This window comes from Anolis carolinensis, chromosome 2 (assembly GCF_035594765.1).
Source record: "Anolis carolinensis isolate JA03-04 chromosome 2, rAnoCar3.1.pri, whole genome shotgun sequence".
In the NCBI taxonomy this organism is placed as follows: domain Eukaryota; kingdom Metazoa; phylum Chordata; class Lepidosauria; order Squamata; family Dactyloidae; genus Anolis; species Anolis carolinensis.
The window spans coordinates 121,600,081-121,627,027 of NC_085842.1; the positions used below are offsets into that span (position 1 = coordinate 121,600,081).

Sequence of the window (26,947 nt, forward strand, 5' to 3'; positions counted from 1 at the left end):
GGGCTATATTTACCTTTATGAAGCATCTGAACTAGAGTGTATCCATACTGCACAATAATATCAGTTTCATACCAAGTTAATGCCTCTGCCTTCATTCTATGGTACCCCAGGATTTGTAGTTTGTTGAGAGTTATTATTTTCTCCTGGAAAATTCTAGTGTTATTCTAGGGAGTTACACTAGAAAAATTGTGAGTCTTCAAGGAGGTTTGCTTGTATAGACAACAAAACATTCAATTTCTGGCTCACATCTTACAGGTACAGTGTAGGTCTCATTTGGAAGGATTAGTTACAATTTTTATTGCAGATTCCACTTTAACTGCTATGCAAACATCCTACTGAATTCTGGGGTATGGAATTTAGGGAAGGACATTTAAAATTCAAATCCCAGAGAGCTCTGGCCAAATTGCAAATCCCAGAATTTTATAGGACATTGCCATGACAGTTGAAGTAGAACCATAGTGCTATAAAAGACCTCTTCACACATGCCGCTGGAATTGCCACGGAGCCCCATCGGAATTTGCAGTGCGTTGTGGCATGGGAACCAGCAAGCTCCACCACAAAGGAGAAGACAAACTGGTGTATGCTGCCAATTTTGCCCTCGACTTATTGAGGTTGTAACGTGTGTAGTGTGAAAGGACCCCTATTCTTTGAGAAAAAGAAATGTATGCAGTAGAGGCAGAAACAACTCTCTATAGCTACTGCAGAGGGCATAGAAACCTATAGGAATACTGAGGGCTCCGTCTGAATTTCTGTGGACTTCATGAGTCATTGATTCGCGCGTGCGCGCGCACACACACACACACACACACACACATTTCCTTAGAATCTGTCTTGTAGTGATACCAATGAGATACAGTGCTTTTTCACAGCTACCAACCATGGGCAAGAAAAAACATCCATTGTCCATTTTCCAGAAGTCATTAGCCTGTTCTAATTCATGTTGTGAGCTGCTTTGGGTTCCATTTGAAATAAAGGTGGGATATAAATAAAACAAATACATACAAATCCTATGAAGTAGTGGCAGACAACTTCTTTTTTAGGTTGTTGGTAGGGAGGTGGTATTTCACTGGTCAACTTTTAAAACATTGGGAGCTGTACATTCCCCCGTGTTGGCCACCACTGACATTGGGTAGCAACAACATTGACTTTGGTAGAATATTACAGAGCTCTGGATTTCAGACAGCGGGAAAGCAGAAAGATCAAAAGGGTTTTGCGGGTGTATTAATGGGTCAGAATTTCTGGGTTTGTAAACAGTTTTGTTGGAGTAGTGGCTGTAAAATTGAAAATTACAAGTTTGGAAGCAGAGAAAAACCCTTGAGAAGGGGTTGTCAATCTCTGTATTGTCCACTTTGTATTACAACAAGGAACATGCGGCTTTTCACACATCACTGCTGGTAAGGAGAAGGAGAAAACTTTCTAGAATACAGAATATAAACAAAAATGGCTGTTTGCTGCTGTGTAATAAGGCTGTGTATTTCTCATCCTTGAACAAACCATATCACTTCATGTTAGATCAACTTAAATCATTTCCCCAAAATGCATTTTTTCAGAAAATCTTGCAAACCATTTTATGCATTTGTCCTCAGTCCAGAAAAAAAAACCTAAAAAGAAAATAGTACTTCTGAATATGAGGAGTCAGGGAAAACCAAGTCTGAATTCTTGCTGAAAGCCGTATTGACTAAGCTGAAATTTTTGAAGTATCGTGAATATGATTCTCTGGAAAAGATTATAGTGCTTGGTAAAGAGGATAGCAGTAGGAAAAGAGGGAGGGTGCACTTCAGATGGATTGATTTAATCAAGCCTGAGTTTGTAATATCTGAGCAGGAAAGCTGATGACAGGGGCTTTTGGAGGTCTCTCATTCATAGGGTTGATGTAAGTTGAAATCAACTTGATGGTAAACGGCAAATTAAACAGCAACAACAACCACAATAAGCTTTCTGCTTCTTATCTGAAACCCAAAACACATTCTGCACATCATGGTTCAGGGCAAAAGTTTATGATCTAGAAAGTATTACCTATAGACAAGATTGAAAATTACTGATCAGTTCTATAAATTTAGCCTCCTCAAACAGTGATTTAGTTATTTCGCAACAATGGATTAATTCATTCAGCAGCTGGCAGAAGTCCAAACGGGTCTTTTTTCTCCTGGTTTTTCCTCAGAATCTGCCTTACCCTATAGTCAGATCTCATTGGTATTGCAAGCCATTGGTCTATGGAGACATCTCCATTAATCACAGGCCTTCATGATGAATCCCCATCTGGGGACAGACACTTCACCCAGGTGTTTGTAACTGACCCGAGTTGAGTGTATTATGCCTCCTGTCTGCTCCTCTACTATTTTCCGGTGCAGCTGCTTTTATTTCATTCACTATGTAGTTTGGGGGAAAATGTTGAATTAAAACAAATGAGATGCAAATACATTCAGTGCTTTCCCTCTTGTTTCCAAATTGCACTTTCAGTCCACTCAACCTGTTATAATCTCATAGTGATTTTCATTTAAAAGAGCTAAATGGATATGTGATTACAGTTACAGGAACTAACACAAGACAATTAAATGCTGAGGTGTTGATAGATAAAGCTGTGTTTTGATTTGCATATACATGGTGCAAAAAGTAAAAAAAAAGTCTGGCAAGAATTCAACTCCATGACTTGTACGTTTAACGCCTGCTAATTATCACCAGCAACTTTATTAAGGTTTTATTACTCAGAGCTCGGATTACAGCCTTTTGTTTTAGGGCCCTGTTACTTGGGAGTATAGTCAAACTGCAGAGCTCATTTCACACAAGGGGGGAAAAAAACCCTAGAGTGATCGCTATTAATAACTAGCTTCTATAGCACAGCATTTTACACAAATCGGTTGCATGGCCTGAAATCGAGACATTCATGATTTAATTCCTACTGTCATTGTGGCTTCCCCTACTTTGCCGTGTGCAGAAAATACAGTACTCCGTGCCCATCATTACAGGCAAAATGCCACTGGAAACATGATATGGAGATAATTAAGGACTTCAGCTCTGAGGTAAAAGCTCAGGCAGTGAGAATGTAAAGTTTTAGCACCACACATTCCCTTGTTCTCAAATTAACAAATAGAGAATTTGTTTAACACATATTAAAACAAATCTGAAGCATGCAGGGCTCAATGCAGCCTGCAGAGCAGAATTTAAAGGTGACTGGCAAGAGTGTTTTCTGTAATAAGCCTGGAAGAAATGAAACTCACTGAACATGTCCTGGACAGCTCCACATGATAATCCATGGCTTGGGAATTTATAGTTGTGGTTGAATGAAAAGTCCCATCAGTTCTAAACAGGGACTACATGAACATCAGCATTTGGAGAGTCCAAGATTTCCCATTTCTGGATTAAAGTAATATCCTAAGTCCCATACTAACTAATGTAGATTTCTTACAGTTGTCCTTAGACACAGACAGAAATAGTCGTCTTGCCTCTTACAAGTACCGACTGCATATGAAATGGCCATCCCAAATTTCTGAAAATTTCTGATACCTGCTGTAATTCAAGGAAATTTTTACTTTTATCTTAAAATCTACATGTAAGTAAACAACCTGCATGTGAGCTAACAAAATTAAAAAGGCTAAGGTGGAGGATTTCATTACATTTACGCCCTTTTTGTCATTCTGCAATGTACAGTGAAAGGTTTCCTTTACACATCTTTGAATCCGGGGTCTTGAAGAATGACAATCCAACCTAGGAGCCATTCTTTAAGCCCTTTTGTTAGCCCATCTTTTCACATTTCTCCTCTTGATTACTGGAATGTATAGGTTATTAGAATTCAGTGGCCATATACTACACCCAGCTTTGAACGTTTTCAGGCCATATGGTGAGGTGATTTGTTTTATCATATTCTGTTTTTGATCAACTGGAGACCTGTCATGACAAGTGTGATAACACCACATAGCTTTATTCCCATGTGGACCCTTTAAATGTGACTACAAAGAAACAGCCATGTAACAACTACCATCTGTGGAAATCCTTTCACTGCCAACTATGGTATGCAAGGCCAACCTTTTATTGAACAGTACACTGCAAACTATACCTATCAAGCCAAGAAAGGAATAACAATTTATGGAAATGATGGAGGCCTTAGCAGGATGGATCTAGGTGTTGCAATATTACATCAAACAGTAGTGTCACTAGGGTTGATGCCAGCCAGTGCAGCCACTCTGTGCACAGGCAGCTATCACCTTCACAGCTACCCAGCCAGGAAAGAAGAGGAAAGAGAGAGGAGGAGGGAAGAGGGACAGCTGGTGCAGCCATGTACACATGCTTGGAGGAGGAAAGAGAGAAGTGACAGCAGGCATAGCCATACACACTTGAAGGGGAAGGAGAAGAGAGGTAGGAGCCACGGTTGCACATGCTTGGAGAAGGAGGAGGGAAGCTGGGGACCCCTCAACTTGCTTCATGGAGCCCTGAGAACTCCACAGAGCAAAGTTTGAGAACCACCGATCTAGATAATAGCTCCATCACACTGCAGATCACACCACGTGACACCTGAAAAAGTAGAATTAAAGTTTCTGAATTCTATACTATAGCAAGAGGTGCAAGTCAAGGTATCAAAAGTATCAACATGTCCCTATCCACCATTCCCTCTGGTGCCTCTGCCCTGAGACTCATTTCCAATATTCTGGGATGCTTTCACAAATAAGAACACCAGGCAAAGGGAAGATTCATGCTCCATCACATTCTTTGGCATTTTAATGGCATTGAACTTTCTGTTCTTGGTTTCTTATATGTATGTGGCAGCTTGAAATATGAAGGCACAGGGTCTATGCACCATGAGTCCTAATATTCCATATATTTCTTTTAGTTCCCCATGCACCAAAATAAAAAACTCACTCCCTCTATAGACTGACAGACAGACACACACACACACACAAAACAGAATAAAATGTTGCAGGGTACCATAATTGAAACCAGGCCATTTTCTGAAAGAACTAATTTTAGAATTGTGTAACACTTACCCTGAGCTTTCTTCCAAACACAGTCACCTTCCCTTTAATCTGTTCCTTTCTGAGACGCCACTCTATTGAATTTAAGCCGTTCTCCATAGGCAGAGAAATGTTACATCGTCCTATAGTTGGGGTCACGGTGCCAGCGAGGACATGGGGTTCACTGTGGAAGCTAATGCTCATTCCATTGGCATACATCACTCGCAAGGTGCCATTATTGCAGAGCTGATAGCTGTTCCTCACTTGATCTGGAACAATAATTGGGGGAGAAATTACTTTATGTATTAGTCATAAAGAGAAAATATTACCCAATTTACTAGGTTTTCATGGTGCTTCTGCGGGTTTTCAAATGACGTTTCCCAGCAATTACTGCTTGCATGATGGTAAGGTTTGAGGTGATATTGATTTATATAAAGAACAATACTGTTAAATATTTGAGTCCTGGAGCGATGTTTCAGTTTATTAGCATTCCTTCCCCCTGTTGTTCCATATCGATAAATCAAAATATATGTTGATAACTTTTAGCAATTACAATCAATATTTGAGAAGAGGTATAATTTGGGGGAATTTTTTTTGGGGGGGGGGAGGAATGATTTTAACTGAAGCGTTACTTAAACAAGAAAGATATTCAATGTCAAAATGTAGAATGGTGGCCATAGCTTTTTCTTGAAAATGAGGCCGATCTGTCTCACTTCTTTCTATACTGGTTTCATTGCTCTTAGTGAAGATGTGGCACAGTGATAGATTAGGCTTCAGTCCTTAAGGCATGATGCTCACAGAGAATGAGCTGCCAGACACAATCTTTTGTGTAGGTGTCACTCTTCATTCTGCCTTCAAAAACCATTACTGGCCAACCAGACATCTGGCCTTTTAGTGATTGACAGATGTTACAAAAATAAAGCTTCACATTTATGACTCTGTTATACTCTTGCCTGGGTGACGCAACCGGATCTGCTCTTGGGAACATTTTATAAAAAGAAAAGAAAAGAAAAGAAAAGAGAGAGGATTTCTTTGGGAACAGACTACAGTCAGCAGCTGCCATGAAAGAATGACCATCCTGTTGTCAGAAAGAAAATATCTACATAATTAATCATCTGATAGCACAGAAATAAATTCCCCAGAACAAAGGAAAGTAGGATATAAATGTTGACATTTATATGTCAGCAGGCTATTGTGCAATGACTATGTTTATTTTCAGTGACATTACTTTTTAGTTTTTTTTTAAAACATAATCTGCCATAGTCCTTTCGCTGCAGTTTGTTAGCACTGATGTAGCATGTGAAATATAATGCTTCTTTTGGAAGTTTCACAGTAACACCTTTGCAGATTTCAGCAGCAGCAACATTATACATTTGCTTTCTTAAATAAAAAAGCAAGGCAATTGAAACCTCGCAAAACAAAATAATTCAGAGAGCTCCCCAGAATAAGGTTGTTGTGAATTTTCTGGGCTGTATGGCCATGTTCCAGAATCATTCTCTTCTGACATTTCATCCACATCTATGGCAGGCATTCTCAGAGGTTGTGAAGTATACTGGAAACTAAGCAAGGGAGGTTTATATATTTGTGGAAGGTCCAGGGTAAGAGAAAGACCTCTTGACTGTTGGAAGCCAGTGTGAATGTTGTAATTAATCACCTTGATTAGCATTAATGGGCTTGCTAGCTTCATGGCCTGGCTTCTTCTTGCCTGGGGGAATCCTTTGTTCAGAGGTGTTAGCTGCCCCTGATTGATTCATGTCTGGAATTCCTCTGTTTTTAGAGTGTTGTTCTTTATTTACTGTTTTTTTAATACTGGTTCACAGATTTTGTTCACAGATATATAAACCTCCCTTGCTTAGTTTTCCGATATACCTCACAACCCCTGAGAATGCCTGCCATAGATGTGGGTGAAACGTCAAAGGAGAATGCTTCTGGAGCACAGCCTGGAAAATTCACAACAACCCAGTGATTCCTGCCATGAAAGCCTTTGACAACACTCCCCAGGATAGTTTGAAATTCTGTCTCAGTTGGAGAAGAGATGGATCTATGAAAAAAAAAAACTGGATAGAACAGCTGCACTGAAAACTGCATCAAACCTCATTTAGGTGCTCAAGATATAATGCTTTGTTTCTATCTGTGTAGTATATGTGTCGTGTCCTTGAGAGATATAAAAGGGAAATCTTTATGGACAGCACTTATGTGTGTATGTGTGTGTTCCTTGAACAGAACATCACATAGTTTAAGGGTAAAGCTAGATGATACTTCAAAGATACTTATTATCTACACCAGAGCTTTCTAAACTATGTGTTACAACACGTTAGTGTGTCAGCTGCAGGTGTGTCCAACAAACGAAATGAGAAACCTCTGAGTCTTTGTGAAATAAGCAATAAATCATATATTTGAAAAATTATACATGAAAAGTCACAGATTATGAAGAAAGATATGTTTCTTTAATTTCTGAGAACATGGCAGAGCATTCAACTGGACTGAAGACGACAAAAACACTAGCTCAGTGAAATGGTACAGTAAGGCCATCACTATGAATATGAGCAATGTAGGTTTAGAAATAGTACACCAAGAAAGTGGAGGTTGAATTCATGAAATTTAACAAAAAAGAGAGAAATCAGATTAATGATGCAAAGAGGGTTTCCTTGTAGAAAAGTCTGCAGCATCAACATATACTTGAAGTTACTTGTTAGACTGTATGAAGGTTATTTGTCATCCATATATTAGATTCCACATTTGTATGTTGCAGTAGATTATTTTGGCCAGATGTGGGACCAAAAGACTGGAAAGCAAAGTAGGCTGGTAAGCCATGACTGATGAGAGTAATAAGGAATAGTAAAGCAAAAAACATGAAGGTCCAGGGGACACTCTGTGGCCCTATCTATGCTGCCATATAATGCAGTTTCACATTATATGGCAATGTAGATGGGGCAAAGGAAATCATGAATTTTGTTTATAAGATTTGATTTGATTGTAGATGGGATTTGATTGCCAATATGGCAGAGTTGAAGATAATTTCTAAAATTGGAAGGCTAAAAGGAGAATGCTATGCCAGGGGTCCAGATTGGAGAAAGAACAGAATTTATAGTGCATGCCAACTGAATTACGTATAATCAGAACCCAGAAGTCCCAGTGATGGCTTACTGTGTGTCTGCTTATCACATGGTCTTTGTGCTTTAGGGCAAAGGGGTCCAGAGCAAACCATGACCCATTTTCAGTATCTGAACAATCTAGCCTAAATAAAATGCCTTTGAGTTGAGCATCTTGCCCCTCTTTTTCAAGGTAAAGGACTACAGGGATTTTTTTTTAAAAAAAATCCTTGGCCTAATGGAGAGCATTAAGATGGATACGTTTGCACATTCTAATACCTTAGAATACTTTGAAGACTGTAATGACTCACAAAGAACTAGTGTGCATTTAGCCTTACAGTCTCTCTGGGGTATTTTCAGTATAAATGCTGAAAAGGCCTTTGCTGCTGAAAGATAATCTATATGAAATTTGGTTTTGAACAGGAATGCAGCTGAGTGAAGCCAAGCATACACAACACAAAGGAGCCTGCCATTTGCCGTGAAGTGTTGTTCTATTGCTTTGCCAAACGAAAGGCATCAGCTGGAAACTCATGCGGATCTCTCATACAGAAATAGGATATGCCATAAGGGGATTGGCTAAAGGGGACAGAACATCTTTCTTGTTCAAGATCCAACCATATACCTGTAGGATTCCACCAAGATATTATCTAATGGACAGGCAATATCCTGTGATAAAAGATTACTTATTTATCCCATTGACATGATCCTAATTGGAACAATGATTTCAGTGTCTGGGTGTAGAAGGGTAATCCTATTTGTGATACAAAGTACTATGTCAGAAGAAAACTCTCTTCCGGAAGAGGCCAACTATAATTTTATATGGCAGGAATGTAATTTGGGTGATGGGTTAAACTCTCTTTGAGAAAAATGAATCTAAGACTTGAACAATTAGAGATCTTCTGTGGATGCTATGCTACATGTCCCAACGCTTCATGAAGTTTGGTTGCTTGGTACACATAACAGAGTTTACTCAGCTACCAAAATAGCAGAAATTAATATTGTGTAAATGGATGAAATGGATATAAAAGGGTCTGGAAATAAGGGAAGAGCATGAGTCTGGTGAGCAGTTCCAGTGAACTTCTTTAATACATTTCTGGCTTGTGAGCACAGGGGTCACCTTTACGCTTGTCTCTGAAGGAAATGAGGCAACTGTTAATAGCTGTCAGAGGTATGTACCTTAGTTCAACAGCTGCAGTACTCAGTGCATCACAGATACACAAAAGAAAAATGTTAACCTGACAATAACAAAGACAAACAAGTTGAAAATGAGAAACCAGTCCAAATAATGTAGACTCAGTAAGAAAGACTGCCTACAAAATTTCCCCAAAGGAAGACGGGGCTTACAAGCTAAGAAATCATTGTAGAGAAAATTCTTAACCTAGCAACAGCAGCAATCTAGGGAAAAAGTGGGAATTGGTGTTTGTTCTTCTTGAGAATTTACAACAGGTAAAAACATCGAGAAGTGGGGAGCTTGAGAAGTGATTGGCAGATTTAAGGTCCAGCAAGTTTCCAAGAAATGCTCTGTGTCTAGTTCTGAAGCAATATATGCCAGAGCAATGAGGAAAGTGAAATGACAGTATGTAAAAATTAGCAACTAGACTAACCAACAGTTATAGTCAGTCTAAGAGGAAGGACGATTCTCCTTTATTGACAGCCTGTAAAGGTCTAGGAAGCCTTTTCTACCACACAATTTGAACAGAATGATTCTACTTTATCCTGGGATTTGCAGTTTAGGGAGCGATGCCTATAATTTTAAGATAAAGAAAGATCTAGTACTTTCAATCAACCCACAATTCCTAGGATTCTACAAGATGAAACTATGCCAGTTAAAGTGGAATCACAGTGCTCTAATTTGAGATCTGTGTAGTTCTAGTTATTTCACTTTGCCGACAAATACTGACAAATCCAAGTGCCAAGAAGAGGAGACTAATAATAGACTAACAAGTAAATGCACAGTTTCTATTTTTCAAAATCTCTTGTTTCTCAATCGGTTACAAGTACAAGTAGAAATTGTTAAGACAAAATGTGATATGTTTGCTATGGCCACAGATTCAGAATGTGCAACTACTTATACTGGATCAGATGTTTTTTAACTTGAAATAGAATTGATATATAGGACAGAGAAGAACTAAGTGAAGCAGAAAGTACTGTGTTATACCACAGCAGAAGGAAGTAAGGCTGTTGATAAATGAGGTACAGTTTTCTTTTAGTATGTCACCTTAAATAGTGTTCAGGTGTAGTCATTTCTACAAAATACAAAAAAATTCTACATAAATCTTTGAATGTGTCTGAATATATTTAAACCTAATGCATCAAATCAGATGACGTTATTTATAACACTTGAACATTTTTTGTAAAATCTCATTTTTTTTTTACTTTTCCTGGAAAATTCACATTACTGGGGGAATTATGATGGTGGTGACATATTTTTTCATGAAGAAAAAATGGCAACTGTGATTGGCTCAAAAACCCATTGGTGGCACAAATGCACACATATTAGAAGCTGTCTGTATTTTGTGCCACTGCTTTTTGATCATATGCAAAGGTTTTTAACAAATGGCATGTATACCTTGAACGACTGTATAGGATGCCTCAACAGAGGAAAGGTTGGTGATTACTGTGACATCATCATCCCGGTTGGAATTTTCAATATCTATGGTGATAGACTTTTCCATTTCCCGATGGAGACTTGTTACTACACCAGTAGGGCGGGTTACATTGGTCAGGCGTCCTTCGTGGTCATAACTGAAATATGAAAAAGTCTCACTTAGATAACTTTAGAACACATGAGCCATCAACACTAATTGTATATAACATTATAATTGTGTGTGTGTGTTCACGTTGTCTGTGGATTTATGGCAATCTCATGAATTTCATAGGGTTTTCTTAGTCAATGAATACTCAGAGATGGTTTTTCCAGTCCCCTCCTCTGAAATACAGCACCTGGTCTTCTTTGGCAGTCATATTATATTATATTATATTATATTAGAAACAATTAATAGTAAGGGTTGTTGTATGTTTTCTGGGCTGTATGGCCATGTTCCAGAAGTATTCTCTCCTGACGTTTCGCCCACATCTATGGCAGGCATCCTCAGAGGTTGTGAGGTATGGAGAAACTAAGCAAGGAAAGTTAATATATATCTGTGGAATAGTAACTATATAGTGTTCCCAGTATATGAAACCCATTTAATTTCCCCTTTAATGTTGTTGAGTATATGTGACAGCACCCCAACTGTGAAACTCCTACCTTCTGAGTTTCCAGCAGACAGTAAATACTATTTCACATGGCTATGTCTCTTCATATTAGAAGTGCCTGCTTTAGCTTGTTTCAAAAACTCCTTTTCTTAGAATTAGTTTTAAAGAAGAGTTGGACTGTGGGCTTCTAATACCAAGCACTACAAAAAAGGAGTGCACTTTGGATTTGGCTGTTGATTTCTCTGGGTTGATTGATTGATTGATTGCATTTCTATACCGCTTTTTTCACCCCTAGGGGTGTACAGCATAATAAATGGCAAAAATTTAATGCCTTCAATATAAAATAATATTTCCCAAACTCTGGTCTTCTAGATGTTTTGGACTTCAGTTCTAGAAACCTTGATCACTGGCTGAGGCAGCTGAGGCGTCTAGGAATTGAAGCCCCAAACACCTGGAAGACAATTTGGCAATCCCTGTCTAGAGCAGTGGTTCTCAACCTGTCGGTCCCCAGATGTTTTGGCCTTCAACTCCCAGAAATCCTAACAGCTGGTAAACTGTCCGGGATTTCTGAGAATTGTAGGCCAAAACACCTGGAGACCCACAGGTGGAGAACCACTGGTCTAGAGTATGCAGGGTAACAAGGAATTTAAAGCTTCTGAAATTCACTGATCCCAAACCCATGGATGCCTCCAGTACTTAAGATTAAATTGTGATTTGTAATTCTAGTTCAGATGGCAAGCTTTGCTACTAAGTTTCTGTTGTTGTTATGTACCGTCAAGTCATTTCTGATTTATGATAGCCCTCGGACCAAACTATTGTGGCATTTTCTTGGCAAAATTTGTTTAGAGGGGGTTTGCCTTTGCTTTGTTATTCCATGACTTAGTAGGATTCAAGTCATAGTCTCCAGGGCTGTAGACTAACACTCAGACCACTACACCCAGTAGTTGTACAATAATAAACAATGTATGTGTGAATATATGTCTTCAAATCATTTCATAGGGGTGTCTTAGGTAAGGAATACTCAGAGAAGGCTTTGCCATGTCCTTCCTCTGAAATATAGCATATTTGTTAGTGGTCCCTCATCCAAGTACAATGGGCTTCTGGAATCAGATAATGAGATGGATTATAGCCATGCAACATGACCATGAGTCTAATGTAGGAACTCAGCCCATGTTTCTAATTTTTCTGTAGAAAATTAGAGAACAGACTAGGGAAGAAGGATTTTGAGATTGTTTATGGAAATGGAAATGAACACATCTGTAGAATTGGTAAGCTGGCAAGTGAAGTATATGTTTCTTAGGAATAATCACAATTAAAATATGAGTGCAAATGTTAGAGATGCAAGGAAGGGGAAGTTCCTTATATCTACATTTAGTTATAGGTACCATATCTTTTTGCACTTGTAGATGTGGCCTCTAAAGGCTAACGTTCTTTACAAAATGATCAATACAGAATCCAGCCATCAACATACTCAGATTTTTTTTGTCTGGCTTGCAATAGATTGAGAAATGTTTCTGATTCCCAGTTATCCAACAGTACCAACAACTAAAAAACCTTTTCTCTCCAGATTGATTTTAACTCCCTCTAGAAATGTTGAAAATAATGCCTGAGGAAAATCAAGAGTGGGACTATGCAGGAATGTTTTTCAGTCCATGTTTTCTGGCACAGATCAGAAACTCCTGGGCTGAGCATATGGGTAGGGACACCTTGTTATTTAATTTTTAACAATTGCTTGAGCTTCTGTTTTGACTTGGGGGTCTAGCTTAAGGGCCCTAAAAGTCATCTGATAGAAAAGCAAAAAGCCGACCCTCCAAATCTGAAATCCGCCCCCACTGAGTTGTGCTTAATGCCTGATTCACAAAAGCAAAATAGTTGGTAAAAATAAAGAAGACAAAATGATAAAGATCAGTTTTAACTTCATCATTTGTCAAGGATTTGTTTTATTTTAATTGGGCCATTTCTCCCATCCCATCCTCAGGCAACAACTTCAACTCTGTTTCCCCTCCAAAGTCAAGGAATGCAAAGCTGTTCAGAAAGTACATAAAGATTTGTCAGAAACGTCACAGAAAAAAAAGGGTGTTACTTAATTTAGACAGTAGTAAACGATTATTGCTCAGGAAATATAAATATTAATGTATTATTTCACAGCACAACTAGATTCAATAAAGCAATTTAAATTATATATATGGAAATATTTATTTTGGAAGAAGGAAAAAGTCATCTGGTGCAAAATGCTTGCCTTTTTCTTTTAAAATATTATGATGAGTAACAGGGGAGGGTTGTGTCTTTAGCTCTTCCAGAGGCAAGTGGGGAAAGAGGAAGAATAGTGACATACTAACTAGACAACAAGGACAGATTTGTACCATTGGGTACGTGCATCTGTTCAAAGCTTTAGAAATCTAGAGAGATAAATAAGCAGCTGACAAACCAGCATACAGGCCCTACCATTTGTTCCCATGGAAATATATTTGTCATCAGTTGAGGACAGAGCTGAACTGACTGTCTTGGACAATCAGTAATATGGTCTAACTCTGCCATGAACTGAGAAAGTATTAGGAAGCTGCAAATGCATTTGTTATGCAGTATCTAGGATGTTCCCTAGTAACTGACAAAGACTTATGAAAAGTCTGCTCCTTGGCTGTGGAACTCACTCCCATGGGAGGCCTGCTGGATCCACTCCCTGCTCTCTTTCCACTGGCAGAGGATGATGTTTTTATTCTAACAGATCTTCGAATTTTTATTATGGACTAGTAGCACAGGTGTGTTTGTGAAGTGATGTGCTGAATGTTTAATCTTTTATGGATAATTATGTTTTGAAACTGGTTTTAAACTATTTTTTCCTTTTAAAATAGTTATTCAATTCCTTTTAAACTGATGGAAGTTAGTCTTTTAAATATATCTATATATATAAAAGAGTGATGGAATTCGAGCACCGAGCAAAACAACAAAACTAAACACACTCCAAACTCCAAATTTGACCACAGAATCCATTATCCACGCCTCCAGGTTGAAACAACAAAACATCAGGTCAGAACCTCCACGGGATCCACTCACCCCACACTCCTCCAAAACAAGGGCCCTCCCCTCCTCCCATGACGTCACTCCCCGGCCAGCCGACAACGGCTGTTCCCCGCGCGCGCCCTGCTCGCAAGCCCCGCCCCCCTGGGAGACGGAGCCCCAGCTTCTCCTTCTGGCTGCCTCCTTCCCCTAACTCGCCGCCATCATCAGGATCTCTCACCAGAGCACCCTCCTGAGCTTCTTCACCAAGTCAGGGAAAACGCCAGGAAGTCACAGGTACCTCCTCCAGGCCAACTTGAATACCATTGAATAGCCTTGCAGCATCAAAGGCTGGCTGCTTCATACCTAGGGGACTCCATTGTTGGCCAACTTCAATACCATTGAATAGCCTTGCAGCATCAAAGGCTGGCTGCTTCATACCTAGGGGACGCCATTGTCGGCCAACTTCAATACCATTGAATAGCCTTGCAGCATCAAAGGCTGGCTGCTTCATACCTAGGGGACTCCATTGTCGGCCAACTTGAATACCATTGAATAGCCTTGCAGCAGCAAACCCTGGCTGCTTCATACATAGGGGACTCCATTGTCGCCCAACTTCAATACCATTGCATAGCCTTGCAGCATCAAAGCCTGGCTGCTTCATACTTAGGGGACTCCATTGTTGCCCAACTTCAATACCATTGAACAGCCTTGCAGCATCAAAGCCTGGCTGCTTCATACTTAGGGGACTCCATTGTCGGCCAACTTGAATACCATTGAATAGCCTTGCAGCATCAAAACCTGACTGCTTCATACTTAGGGGACTCCATTGTTGATCAACTTGAATACCATTGAATAGCCTTGCAGCATCAAAGCCTGGCTGCTTCATACCTAGGGGACTCATTGTTGCCCAACTTCCATACCATTGAACAGCCTTGCAGCATCAAAGACTGGCTGCTTCATACTTAGGGGACTCCATTGTCGATCAACTTGATTACTATTGAATAGCCTTGCAGCATCAAAGCCTGGCTGCTTCATACCTAGGGCACTCCACTGTTGCCCAACTTCAATACCATTGAATAGCCTTGCAGCATCAAAGCCTGGCTGCTTCATACCTACAGGGAATCCTCTTTATGCCACCTGCCATGCCACGAAGAAAACCCCACTAAGGACTACGCCACAGCAATGCGTGGCCGGGTACAGCTAGTATATTATATGATGCCTTGACTGAACGTCAGTACATGAAATTGACTTCTAAAAGGTGCAATGTTTATTCCTACTACTTTTGTGTGAAGACCCAGTCTTTTCCCAAAGGAATTTCCCAGCATTTTGGCCTGTGGGACTGAAAATTAAGCAAAGCTTAGCTGAATCCATATGAAACTTTGTGCTTTGAATGAGATTTTCCTGCTTCTTGCACAGGGTTGGACTGGATGGCCCGTGAGGTCTCTTCCAACTCTACAATTCTATGATTCTATGAAACTTGGGGCTGCTTGGGACACTGGACTATACCTAGTTTGGTGTGAAAATGGGTAAGATGCCACATCATTTATATCTTCAGGTAGTGGTTGTTTTCATGCCAGTTGCATGGAAAATACACTTTGGGCATTGACCTAAGTTTAAAGGCGCTATCCAAGTTTCTGCATCTATGTTAAAAATGTAGACAAAAACCCAGTGTGAATTAACTTCTTCACAGATAGAAGAAGATTAAATCTGATTTTATCCCATATTTTCCAAATGTGTGACATTTTAAAGGAGGGAGCAGAACCTCTTTCTGCAGGATATCTAAGACCCCTTTTACACTGACACATAAAATCCAAATTATCTGCTTTGAACTGGATTATATGACAGTGTAGAAGGGGGCAGAGTTTTAGTTTTAAAAGTATGCCCCCAAAGTTATCCAACTTTAGCTTCCACAATTTCCAACAGCTGGTAAAATGGCTGGGATTTTTAGGAGTTGAAGTCCAAAACATCTGGAGACCAAAGGTTGAGAAGCATTGTTATAAACTATAGAATTAGAATTATTTTCTATTTTCATAATAAATTTGTTCTTACTATGTTGGATGAGGAATGTAACAACATTATTGTAAGCTAACCTTGAAAACACCCCTCTCCTGTCTTCCAAAAAAACAAAGCAACTTTATCTGCAAGATCTATGAAAATAAACATATTGATCCACAAGGATTCATCTTATAAATGACCAGCAGATGGCAGTGTTTTCCTACTTTGATAAACGTCACAAAAAGTAAAACAAATTCCAAAAGATGGTTTGGTGTGGACATTAAGACCAAGCTACAACAAAGTGTCTTTTATTGGATCAATCAGGAGCTCATGGCAAATTCCTTGAAAATCATGAACTTGCTTCTCTCTGACCAGATCCAGGCAGACCATTAATCACTGGCTCCTCTGGGGACATGAGGGAAATTAGGCCAGTTTCCCTTGTGTAACTCACTCTCCCAGTCCTGCTCTGCATCCTTTAAAAGCACTCTAAATGCTCTTTGCTTAGTCCTTGCCTATTAGAAGATAACTACAATTGGCATCTCACATGAAACAAACATGGCTCAAGGGCAAAAATAACCATGTGGTGGCAAGGTTGAAAAAATGGTACACACACCCTCTCCTTCAGCACAGTTGCTTCCTGGTTTAAACTATCTGCTGTTTATCAGACTAGCATCCTGCCCAGTAGCCAGAAGATAAGTGTTCGGTTACTGTGCTGTCAGGCTGAAAAGGTAGGATTTGGGGGTCACGTAAGGTGTTAAAAACCCTAATCCAGATCCCGTGAGTTATGAGATGGTAAGTTGATCTTTCCAAGGCACTCCTGATTTGGGGCACTGAGGAATTAAGTCTACAGCTCTTTCCTGGCTATGGGGCATATTGAGACAAATAGTTGTGGCAGGATCATGAAGGGTCTCCCAAGATGCCTGTTCTTGTCCTACCCTGTAATTGGGTGTTGCCCCAGTCTCCAGCACTTTGGAAATCCTTCAATTGGGATGCAGCCAGGCTGAATATAGACACACACACACACACAAAATAGTATTGTAAGATGTAACTGCAATGCTAGAGCTCTACAGCTTTGTAGCTTCATCTGCCAATGCATGATCTTGAATACTGTGTTTGCATTGGATTGACAATTAAAATTAGGGGCCAGATTCTGTAAGAGACTTGCATTTTCATAAGTGCATGTACATCTATCAGTAAGAGAATTGATCATTTTGGAAATGTCCATATTCAGCAAGGGGCTGTCACGACATTGCTGCATTGAATTCACTGTTGCACATTGGGACCAATACAATATGGGACAGATGTGCTAAAGGAGGGATAATGCATCGGTAAAGGCCATTTCTCATCAGAACATTCTTGCTAGTGTCCTAACACGCATCTTTGCAATCCATTAGGATACTTATGAAGCTCATGAGAGGATGCTTCCTTGTGAGTAAATCTACTCACTTTTGCAGGAGTGTACATATGGGGAGGGGCAAAATGCAGGCATTTCTCTCCATTAGACTTCTGTTGCTGAATAAAATTTTCCATCTGACTCTGGGGGTTGGTGCTCATCTCCATTTCTAAGCCAAAGAGCCGGCGTTGTCCATAGACACCTCCAAGGTCATGTGGCCGGCATGACTGCATGGAGTGCCGTTACCTTCCCGCGGGAGCGGTACCTATTGATCTACTCACATTTGCATGTTTTCGAACTGCTAGGTTGGCAGGAGCTGGAGCTAACAGCGGCCGCTCCCGGAGTTTGAACCTGGGATCTTTCGGTCTCCAGCTCAGTGCTTTAACGCACTTCGCCACCAGGGCTCCTTATGGGGAGGGGCAAAATGCAGGCATTTCTCTCCATTAGACTTCTGTTGCTGAATAAAATTTTCCATTAGCCTTCAAATATTACAAAGAGTGACTGCCAGAAACTGATCACATTCATGTATTTGTTGTGTTCATATTTCTTGTTTTTTGATGTCATTGTGTGCCTTCAAGTTGCTTCTGAATTATGCTGATCCTAAGGCCCCTAAGTTGCATTTCTACATGTTCAAATAATGCCTTAAATTGCTGCAATGCTACAAACTGGAGAAAAAATAATTGGGGAGTAGAACTCTCATGTAGGGAGAGAAATGCCTTAATTTCGTCATCTAGTCATCTCTGCTTTCAGACTCCCACCTACAAGGGAAACTTTCTGGTATAGCCAATACTGTATAATTCAGCCTTGTGTCCTAGACTGGCACAAAGATGGCATATAACTTAAATCATATCAGATCTGTGGTCTTTCAGAAATAGATCTTTTAAAGAATATTATATTTCAAACATTGCATGTAAGCATATGCACATGCACACACACCTCCCTGACAGTAATTACCCGCGCTGAGTATTTCATATGGCAGGTTTGTGTGCCCTCTTTTCTTTGTGGCTGCAACTTGCACTTAAGGGACAAGAACAAAAAGGACAGATACCATTTGGTAGGTAAACATTTCAGCCATAACCAGATGTATTTGAAGTGGGCAATTTGTGGCTCTCCAGCTGCTTTTGCAATGCAAATGCTATCAACCTTAGCCTGCACAGCCAATGGCAAGGAATGATGAAAACTAAAATCCAGTAACATCTGGAGGTCTGCACAATTCTCCATCTCTGAGCTATAATGACCTTCCTGCAAAACTGAATTGGTTTGCATCAGTATTGGCAGAATATGACTTAGCTGAAGAAATCCTACTGCACATTCTTACAGATATACAGCTAGGGGCTAATAAGGGAAAGATAATGAGAGTCTGGTGGTTATACAGATCACGCTTAAAAAAAAAAGAAAAAGTCCAGCATCCATATCTGTCATCTGTTGTATTTAAAGAGGAAATGTTGCTTTTATAACCTACCTGTTCCTGAAATGAAAATAATTTTGGACTCTTCCAAAATTATATAAATAGCACAAAATTCATTCACATCTCTTTGAATTCAATTTCCTCATCAGTCTCAGGAATAAGCAATCACTAGAGCTAATCAATGTTTTATCTGCCAATATGGAGCATAATTCCAATATCCTGACATTTGAACAGCAAGACCTGTCATTTGCCTTCCAAAAGAAACTGCAATATCGAAATCCCTGAAGAGAGGAAACTTAGTGGTGTGTAGCCATAATCTATTAGGTGATGAGCTGGGCAGAACAAGTAAGGGAAATAAATATGCTCCGTCCTTCCAGACAAGGTCAACAAATTTGGGTGAGATTCTGTTAGTTGCTACACAAATGCAGACATGTTAAATGCTCACACATGTTAACTATATTTCAGCACTGTAATAATTCAGCTTTTCCAGGAAACACCCCTATTATTAGCAAATGTATATAAACCACCTGAACATCTTTGCTGAGCAGTGGAGTAAATACTTGTGTGACATTTTCCTGCACATTTGTGTTGCATTAAAATTTACAACAGAGGACTAAACCTAATAGCCAATCCCAACTAGGGTAAACTGAGTGAATTAATGGGATTAGTATAAGTATTGATTGAAAAATTGCTATCTAGAACTAGGTGCTGGATGTAGCACCAAATATGTTTCATTATAAATCTTAGCCTTCATTCAAAAGAGGCATTATCATGTTATGGAATTATGTTTCAAAATACAATGTTTAGTAATACAGTATTTCTCTCTGAAAGGATAGGCTCCAAAACATCAGTTAATTCATAGTCTAGCTTTTGTTTACCCCAATTAATTTTCGGTTTGTTGGTTCACTAATTCTCTGCAATTGTCTTATTTGATCCTCTTCTCATTCCTTGTCTCCTCTTTTGAGCTATCCCATATTTTCTCACTGCAAACATTTCCAATAATTACACCTGTGCTTGGAACCCCAATCCATTATGAAGCCCCACTTGTTTCTCAAATAAACAGACAATGGACATGCACTGTGACTTGCGGGGAGGGGGAAGGTCTTACTCATAAAAGGTCGTCCATCCTGTCTCATCACTTTTGGTTGCCAAGAGACCACTGTTCCCATGATAGGTCATTAATCCAAGTTCCAAAGTCTGGGTTGACACTACTTTAAGACCACCATTTGTGCCAACAGCAAGAGTCACAATTTGATTGTCAGGCATTAGAAAATGACGTGGCACTCCATTTGTATCCCGTCTCACTTTTAGAGAGTTACCATTGTTATCAATCACCTCGGTCACATCATTATCGGCACTATAGGTGAAATTATACAGATATTCTCCTGTAACAAGGCTGAGGGTGTATTGGTGGATACCATCAATGCTGAAGACATATAGTTCCTGCTCTCCTGGAGATGCGATTTCATACTGGTTGAAAGCATTAAGAACAGGCTTATTTTTGCTGACAGCCCTGATACGTATATTCCCAAGGTCAGCTATATAAATGGTGCCATCAGGTGCCACAGCTAGGGAAGAAGGAGTATTTAAGATGGCATCAGTGGCATAAGCATCATCGCCAGCATAGCAATTACAGTTGACATCATTTTTGCAGTCACAGTCTGAAGCTGCTCCAGCTAGAAGGCAGATCTCGCCATTAGTTGTGACCTGACGAAGCCGGTTAATTTTCTTCTCATCTGTCTCACTGATGTAAAGAATTCCTGTGTGAGAGATGGCAATGGCACTGGCTGACTCCAGAGCCGAATGAATGGCCAGTTTGCTGAGAGAGTAGTCTATGCCAGGAACCTGGCAGTGCATCGGACGGCCAGCGATGATGCTGACCTGATGGTTCTCTGTGATTCGTAAAATGACGTTGTTCTCCAGTACATACAGAGAATTATCCATGGGATTGACAGCTAGGTCAGTTGGCCATTCCAGACGCACCTATGAGATAATCAAAGTGTTATGATTAGATTTTGAACAGCGTGAACCAATCAATTTCTCAGAATGCATAGAAAATTCATCCAAGTTTTAACAGAGCAAATCAAGGAATTCACTTGCATAGCTTTCTTAGTATTCCTTTAAAATACAATCACTGGACAGTTATATATCAAGAATGCAGGAATACTATGTAAATTTGAGTATCGGTCTAGAAATGTTAGTAAACAAAATTGACCAATAAACGTGGGTTGATGTAAGTACTGTATCCTAACTCTTATCAAAAGAAGAATTTCTGCCGCTGTGTACAATGGCAAAAATCACAAGCTTAGTCCATCTCTGGAGAACCTAAAAGAAATGCCAACCCCCTTTACGGTCTTTACTACATTCCCTTGTAGCCTTTTTGAATGTCAGGTGGGAAAGTGGCAGCGGTGATAGCTGTTTGACACTTCTTTTCAAAAGAGCATCAACAGAGAAGAGGGAATCTGTGCTTCTTTGAGGTTTTCCCATTACGGTCTAAGCTATAACCTTTTGCCACCGTACTCAGAGAAAGGGGTTGCTCATTTTTGATATGAGTTAATCCTGTACCTTAACTTCTGCTGAACAAGGAACCACCCCTCTTCTGAGTAGTTAAAGGCCTTTTCTGAATGACTGGGTAGGGATGGCTGGCCCCCTTAGACAGTGTTTGCACTATTCCCTCTTTGTAGAATGATTTTCAACTTATCCATGAGCCAGGCATGTAGCCGGGGGGGAGGGGGAGGGGCTTGAGGGGCTTCAGCCCCCCCCCCCAATTCTCAGAGTGGTCCGCGAGAAGGCCTTACATTTATTATTTAAACTGTTATGTTTATTCATATCATGATCTGATCACCATGCTCAATATATCCCATATGCATGAGGGTATTGGGATAACGATACAAAAAGTTTGCTAGGGTAGATCCTCCCCCACCCAGACTCAGCCCCCCGGAAGCAAAATCCCAGCACTCCCTGAATCAAAATCCTGGCTACGGGCCTGCCATGAGCCATATCAAAATCCACTATTTTGGCCCCAAATCCTGCCTTATACATGAGGTCAACTCATACACAGGTAAGTGTTACAGAGATTTTGAGGGAGAATAAATTATATTACATATAGTAATGCTGCAGCTCTGTTCTTCCTTCATTGATGCATGTCATGTATTGCAAAAGTTTTTTTTAGTTCATTTAGACATATTACATTTTACCTTACAGTATGTGTCATAAATATTTTCAAAATCTTTTTTCCAAGCAGACTGGGACATACAATACTTTCTAAGGAGAGCAACTAGGCATTTATCCAAAATAAATAGCCATCTGTTTTGTTACAAAGGGGAAGTAACACTCTACCTGGCTGACATCCATGCTGGAATCACAGCTTAGTGGCCGAACAGCAGTCAGGTCATTAGAACCCAGAAGAGTTGATATGATTCCATTCTGATCAACTTTCCGGATCATTGTAGCATCAACAAAATACATAAGGCCATACTTATCCACTGCAATTCCTACAGGATGTAATGAAAGTAAAATATGAATTCTCTGACCTCATATTTTGCTGATACATTTATCACAAATACAGATGATTGTGGCTGTCACTCACTTGTGAATGTTTGCTCCTGGGCTTGAGAACTGAGGTTCTCTATTGCATCAACACAAAAAACAATGTTCTGAATGGAAATGAGATATTTGGCTCTGGATGTTCAACAAATTTATTTCTAAGCTACCATTAAGATCAGTAGTTTGAGTTTCCTTATTCCTAGTATTGTGTACAAATACATGGAAAGTATTACTTCTTACATTTTTAACAGAAGATCTATTTTTTTTTTTCTAATACCACACCGGAAGTCTTGGGAAGATCCTGCACACTATTTCACAAATGTTTGATGTCTGTGCCATTTGGCAAGCTGTGTCCTCTAGACAGGAATCAATTTCACTTCCCTTATTTTCATACTGCACTTGGGGACATGCATGAATTACACATGACAGATATCCTATGTCTCCAAGTATGCATACTCTAATTTTACACAAAAAGAATACTGAAATAAACAAGCTAAGAATGGCATATGCTTGTGTGTGAGCTATACAAATGCAAACTCCCAAGTTAAAATAACTGAAAGACTTGGGAGTTTCTACGTTCTGAAGCCTTTTTATCCAAAATTGCATGGGCATCCATGGTCTGTGACTGTAATAATAAAAATTATTTATTCATTCATATTGTTCATCCATGGTCTCAAGCAATCACTTACACACACATTAATTCCCTACATCTGTTTTGAGTGGCTTCTTCGTGTATAGTCAAGCTCTTTTCTTCTCAATAGGATAGGGTGCTCATAAAGGCTATATTGCCCCAATATCATCATCTAGCCAATTTCCTAGCTATTATTGGTGTCCTCCAGATTTCTTGCTTTGCTCTTGACTATTCTTTACTGCTCCCCATCCTTTAAAGGACTCGCTGTTTTCTCTGGGTATTCCTGCCCTTGAGCAACAGAAGTGTGTGCTATTTCAGAGTGGAAACAGAGCCTTTTTGTTCACTGTTGTGGCAGAAATGTCACTCTAGACGACCAGCTGTTAATGTTGCCTGGAGCAGGCAAGGTAATAGCTTGTGCAGTTGGTACTATGAACCACTGGCCGTCTCTACTCAGGCAACTATTAGGCACTTTTTCACTCCCCAGAAGGATTATATTTTAGACAATTGAACTTGCTTGTAGTTCCCTGTTCCCACTAGGGTACAACTGATTAAGAAATGTTTTTGTATTATTTTACAGAGAAAATCAAATAAGAAGGAGTACACTCCATTGCCAGTAGAAAGAACAAAGAAAAGCCCAACAAAAACCTGTGTGATCGAGATAGTTCTCAACCTATTGTGAGGAAACTACAAATTAATAATAACTCAGCAAGCAGTGATTTAATTGCTCGATAATTATATCTAAAGTCACTTTAGTTTCTGACCATCTTTTAGGTTCCCTTACCTCGTGGGCTCATTAATGTGGCATCCACTCCTTTCCCTCCATCGCCACATCTGCCCTCATCAAAAGGCAGGCACTGTTCCCCTGTCCCAGCCACAACTTCTGAATTAGTGGCAAGGTCCTTTGCACCAGTAAGGCTTCTGACTCTGTAAATGCGACGGCTGTTGGTGTCCGAGACATAGAGTGAGCCTGAAACAGGATCCACAGCTAGATAGTACTTGTGGGCAGGGTTGTTGCTTTAGAAGACAAAAAGAGAGAGAATATGACGACTCAATCAGCTCCACACAAGGCTTTCCAGAACAGATTGAGTGATGATCAAAGTAGCCTTTGGCAGAATAAATGTAAATGACTTTCTTTCAGGCCATGCTGATGGACGCATGCATTTCTCACCCTTTGGCTTAAGGGCATTTTTTCCTCCTCCCTTATCTATCTCTGCTTTCTGTTCCTTTGCTATAATGGGGAAAGCTTGGTTTTGGATGTGATCAAATCATGTTCAAATCACCTTTCTGCCATAAAGTAGTAGTGGACCATGGCTAGTTGCTATGCGTATGTCAGTTGACCAACTTTACAGGATTGTTGTAAAGTTCACAGAAATAAAGCTATCATCCTGAACTCATTGAATGCCTTGAACAAATGGTAAGATGTTCTTTAAAAAAAATAATCTGAAAAGGCTTGCTGACTAGTACATAACCTTGAAGCTTCCAGCTTATTTCAATACAATGTTGGAACATGTCTCATCTGCAATTATGCTTGCAGTCCTAAGTATACTTACTTAAGAGTACATTCCATTGAACTCTGTTTACTTCTGAATAATTTATTTATTTATTTCAATTATTTATACCCCGCCCTTCTCACCCGAGGGGACTCAGGGCGGCTTACAAGTGGCAATTGATGCTGTTACACAATTATACAATGAACTAAAACGTTAAAACAGTTAAAACAGTCATAAAATACAATATACAAAGTTTAAAACAATGCACAGTGCTTATGCCAATAAACATGGAGATAATCAGGCTATATGTGTACGAATTGGCCCTTAACTGCTAAGCTCACCCGGGGGCGGGGGATCCTGCCCTGTACCTATAGCTCTGATCTGCCCTAGTTTTTATCACCCTTTCTTTAACTATTACATCATTCCATTTTTTTTATAAAAAAAACTGGATATAAGACACTTTTACATCTTCATTGTAATGGGAACTGAATTTATATGTGGTTCTCATTAACTTGGTTTTATGGATCTCTTTTTACCAGTCATGTAAATGTTTTACAGAATATAGCTGTTCCACTTTTGTATAGTAGTTTGAAAAATAACATCAAAACCACAGCAGAATGTATGAGAACTCAATGTAAGATGGCTTATGACAAGTAGCTCTAAATTATTATTTTTAAATGTACAACATCTGTGCCTTCCCATAAATTCCTTTACCCCATCCTCCTGCCATGCCAAATATTAGAACATATTATAGCCTACCCTGAAGCAGCATAAAAGATGAATTGTCTCATAATTTTTAATTGCAGTCTTTCCCCTTTCTCATCCTTCACTCTTTATGGAAAGAATTTTTATAAAGTGTTTTGTAACTCTTTTTAATATGGTAGCTAAGTCCATAGTGGACTGCTATATGCTAACAAATATGTTCAAGGTTAGTCAGGCTGAAGGTTAGTATTGATGAAGCAGGGCAGAACAGTCTTTGTTGTGTTATTAAATAAAATAGAGTTAAAATGTTCTAAATAGTTTCCCCTCTTCTGAATTTTAAGCTGTGAAGCACTTCCCATTTTGCTTTGAGAAATATCTGACAGACGCTCTATGTGGATTTGGTACATCTATCTATACCAAAAACTATATCATAAGAATGCAGGAAATGCAGGTTGCAACGCCACTAGCATACTTTTGAAACCAAGTCACTGGCTTTTTAAACTATGGTTTGTTTGAAACAAGGCACATTTAAATCATAAATCATAAACTGTGATTGTATTGTTTTAAATGTTTCTAATTGTTTTAATGTAGGGTTGTTGTATGTTTTCCGGGCTGTATGGCCATGTTCTAGAAGTATTCTTTCCTAGAACATGGCCATACAGCCCGGAAAACATACAACAACCCTGTGATCCTGCCCATGAAAGCCTTTGAAAACACATTGTTTTAATGTATTTTGTGTTTATCTTAAACATTCATTTTAATTGTAGATTGTTTTTAAGGCATCCAATAGCTACCTATGTGTAAAACTGCCTTGAGTCCTCTCCAGAGTTGAGAAAGGCAAGATAGAAATGTCATAAATAAATAATTAAATAAATACATTATGAAGATAGTTGGTTTCACCAAACCATAGCTAATGTCTATGGTTTGGATGACATGGTATCATTTTACTAAAATGAAAAAAAGTACCAAAGCTTATTGAGGAAAGGAATAATGTGATCTTGGCATGGTTCATTCCATCACAATATACCCTGTCCGAACATAGCCAGGTCATGTGTATTTTGTAGTATTGAAATGCTAGTGTGAGACCGAGCTTTTGAAAACAGCAATATAACAAAATGAGGTATCTCGATGTGAAAATTCTCAGCCTGTATTAGCTTCCCTATTAATGCAACAAAGCTAGTGATAAAAAGAGTTATACAACTTCTAATAGTTAAGAAATGATGTTATACTAAGTGTCTCTTCCTACATTATAGCACAACCTTTGAACTAGAGGCCCCAGTTTGTGTGTGCACGCGTGTGTGTATGAGCCTGTCAACCTATGGTGATCCATACATTTCATAGGGTTTGCTAAGGCAAGAAATGCTCAAAGGTGGTTTTGCCAGTTGTTTCCTCTGAAGGAAAGCTAATAGCACCTGGTATTTGTTGGGTGATCGCTCATTCAAGTGCTAACCTGGGCTGACACTGCTTAGTTTCCAAGATCAGATGGGATCTGCTGCCTTTAGGATATTTATACCCTAGAGGCACTGGCATCCAAACCTAAATATATGGA

At 39.4% G+C, this 26,947-nt stretch overlaps 1 protein-coding gene across 18 annotated transcripts in view; it reads right to left on the minus strand.

Annotated features, from left to right (window-relative positions):
* The window catches only part of tenm2 (teneurin transmembrane protein 2), a 1,150,537-nt gene that overhangs the window by 29,131 nt on the left and 1,094,459 nt on the right, over positions 1–26,947 (minus strand). For all 18 annotated transcript variants that reach the window (XM_062973910.1, XM_062973906.1, XM_062973905.1 and 15 more), the window contains 5 exons: positions 23,988–24,220; positions 22,369–22,523; positions 20,138–21,012; positions 10,608–10,783; positions 4,980–5,215 (listed from right to left, as the gene is read on the minus strand). In XM_062973910.1, the coding sequence (XP_062829980.1) occupies positions 4,980–5,215; positions 10,608–10,783; positions 20,138–21,012; positions 22,369–22,523; positions 23,988–24,220 (1,675 nt within the window). The remainder of the gene's footprint in view (positions 1–4,979; positions 5,216–10,607; positions 10,784–20,137; positions 21,013–22,368; positions 22,524–23,987; positions 24,221–26,947) is intronic.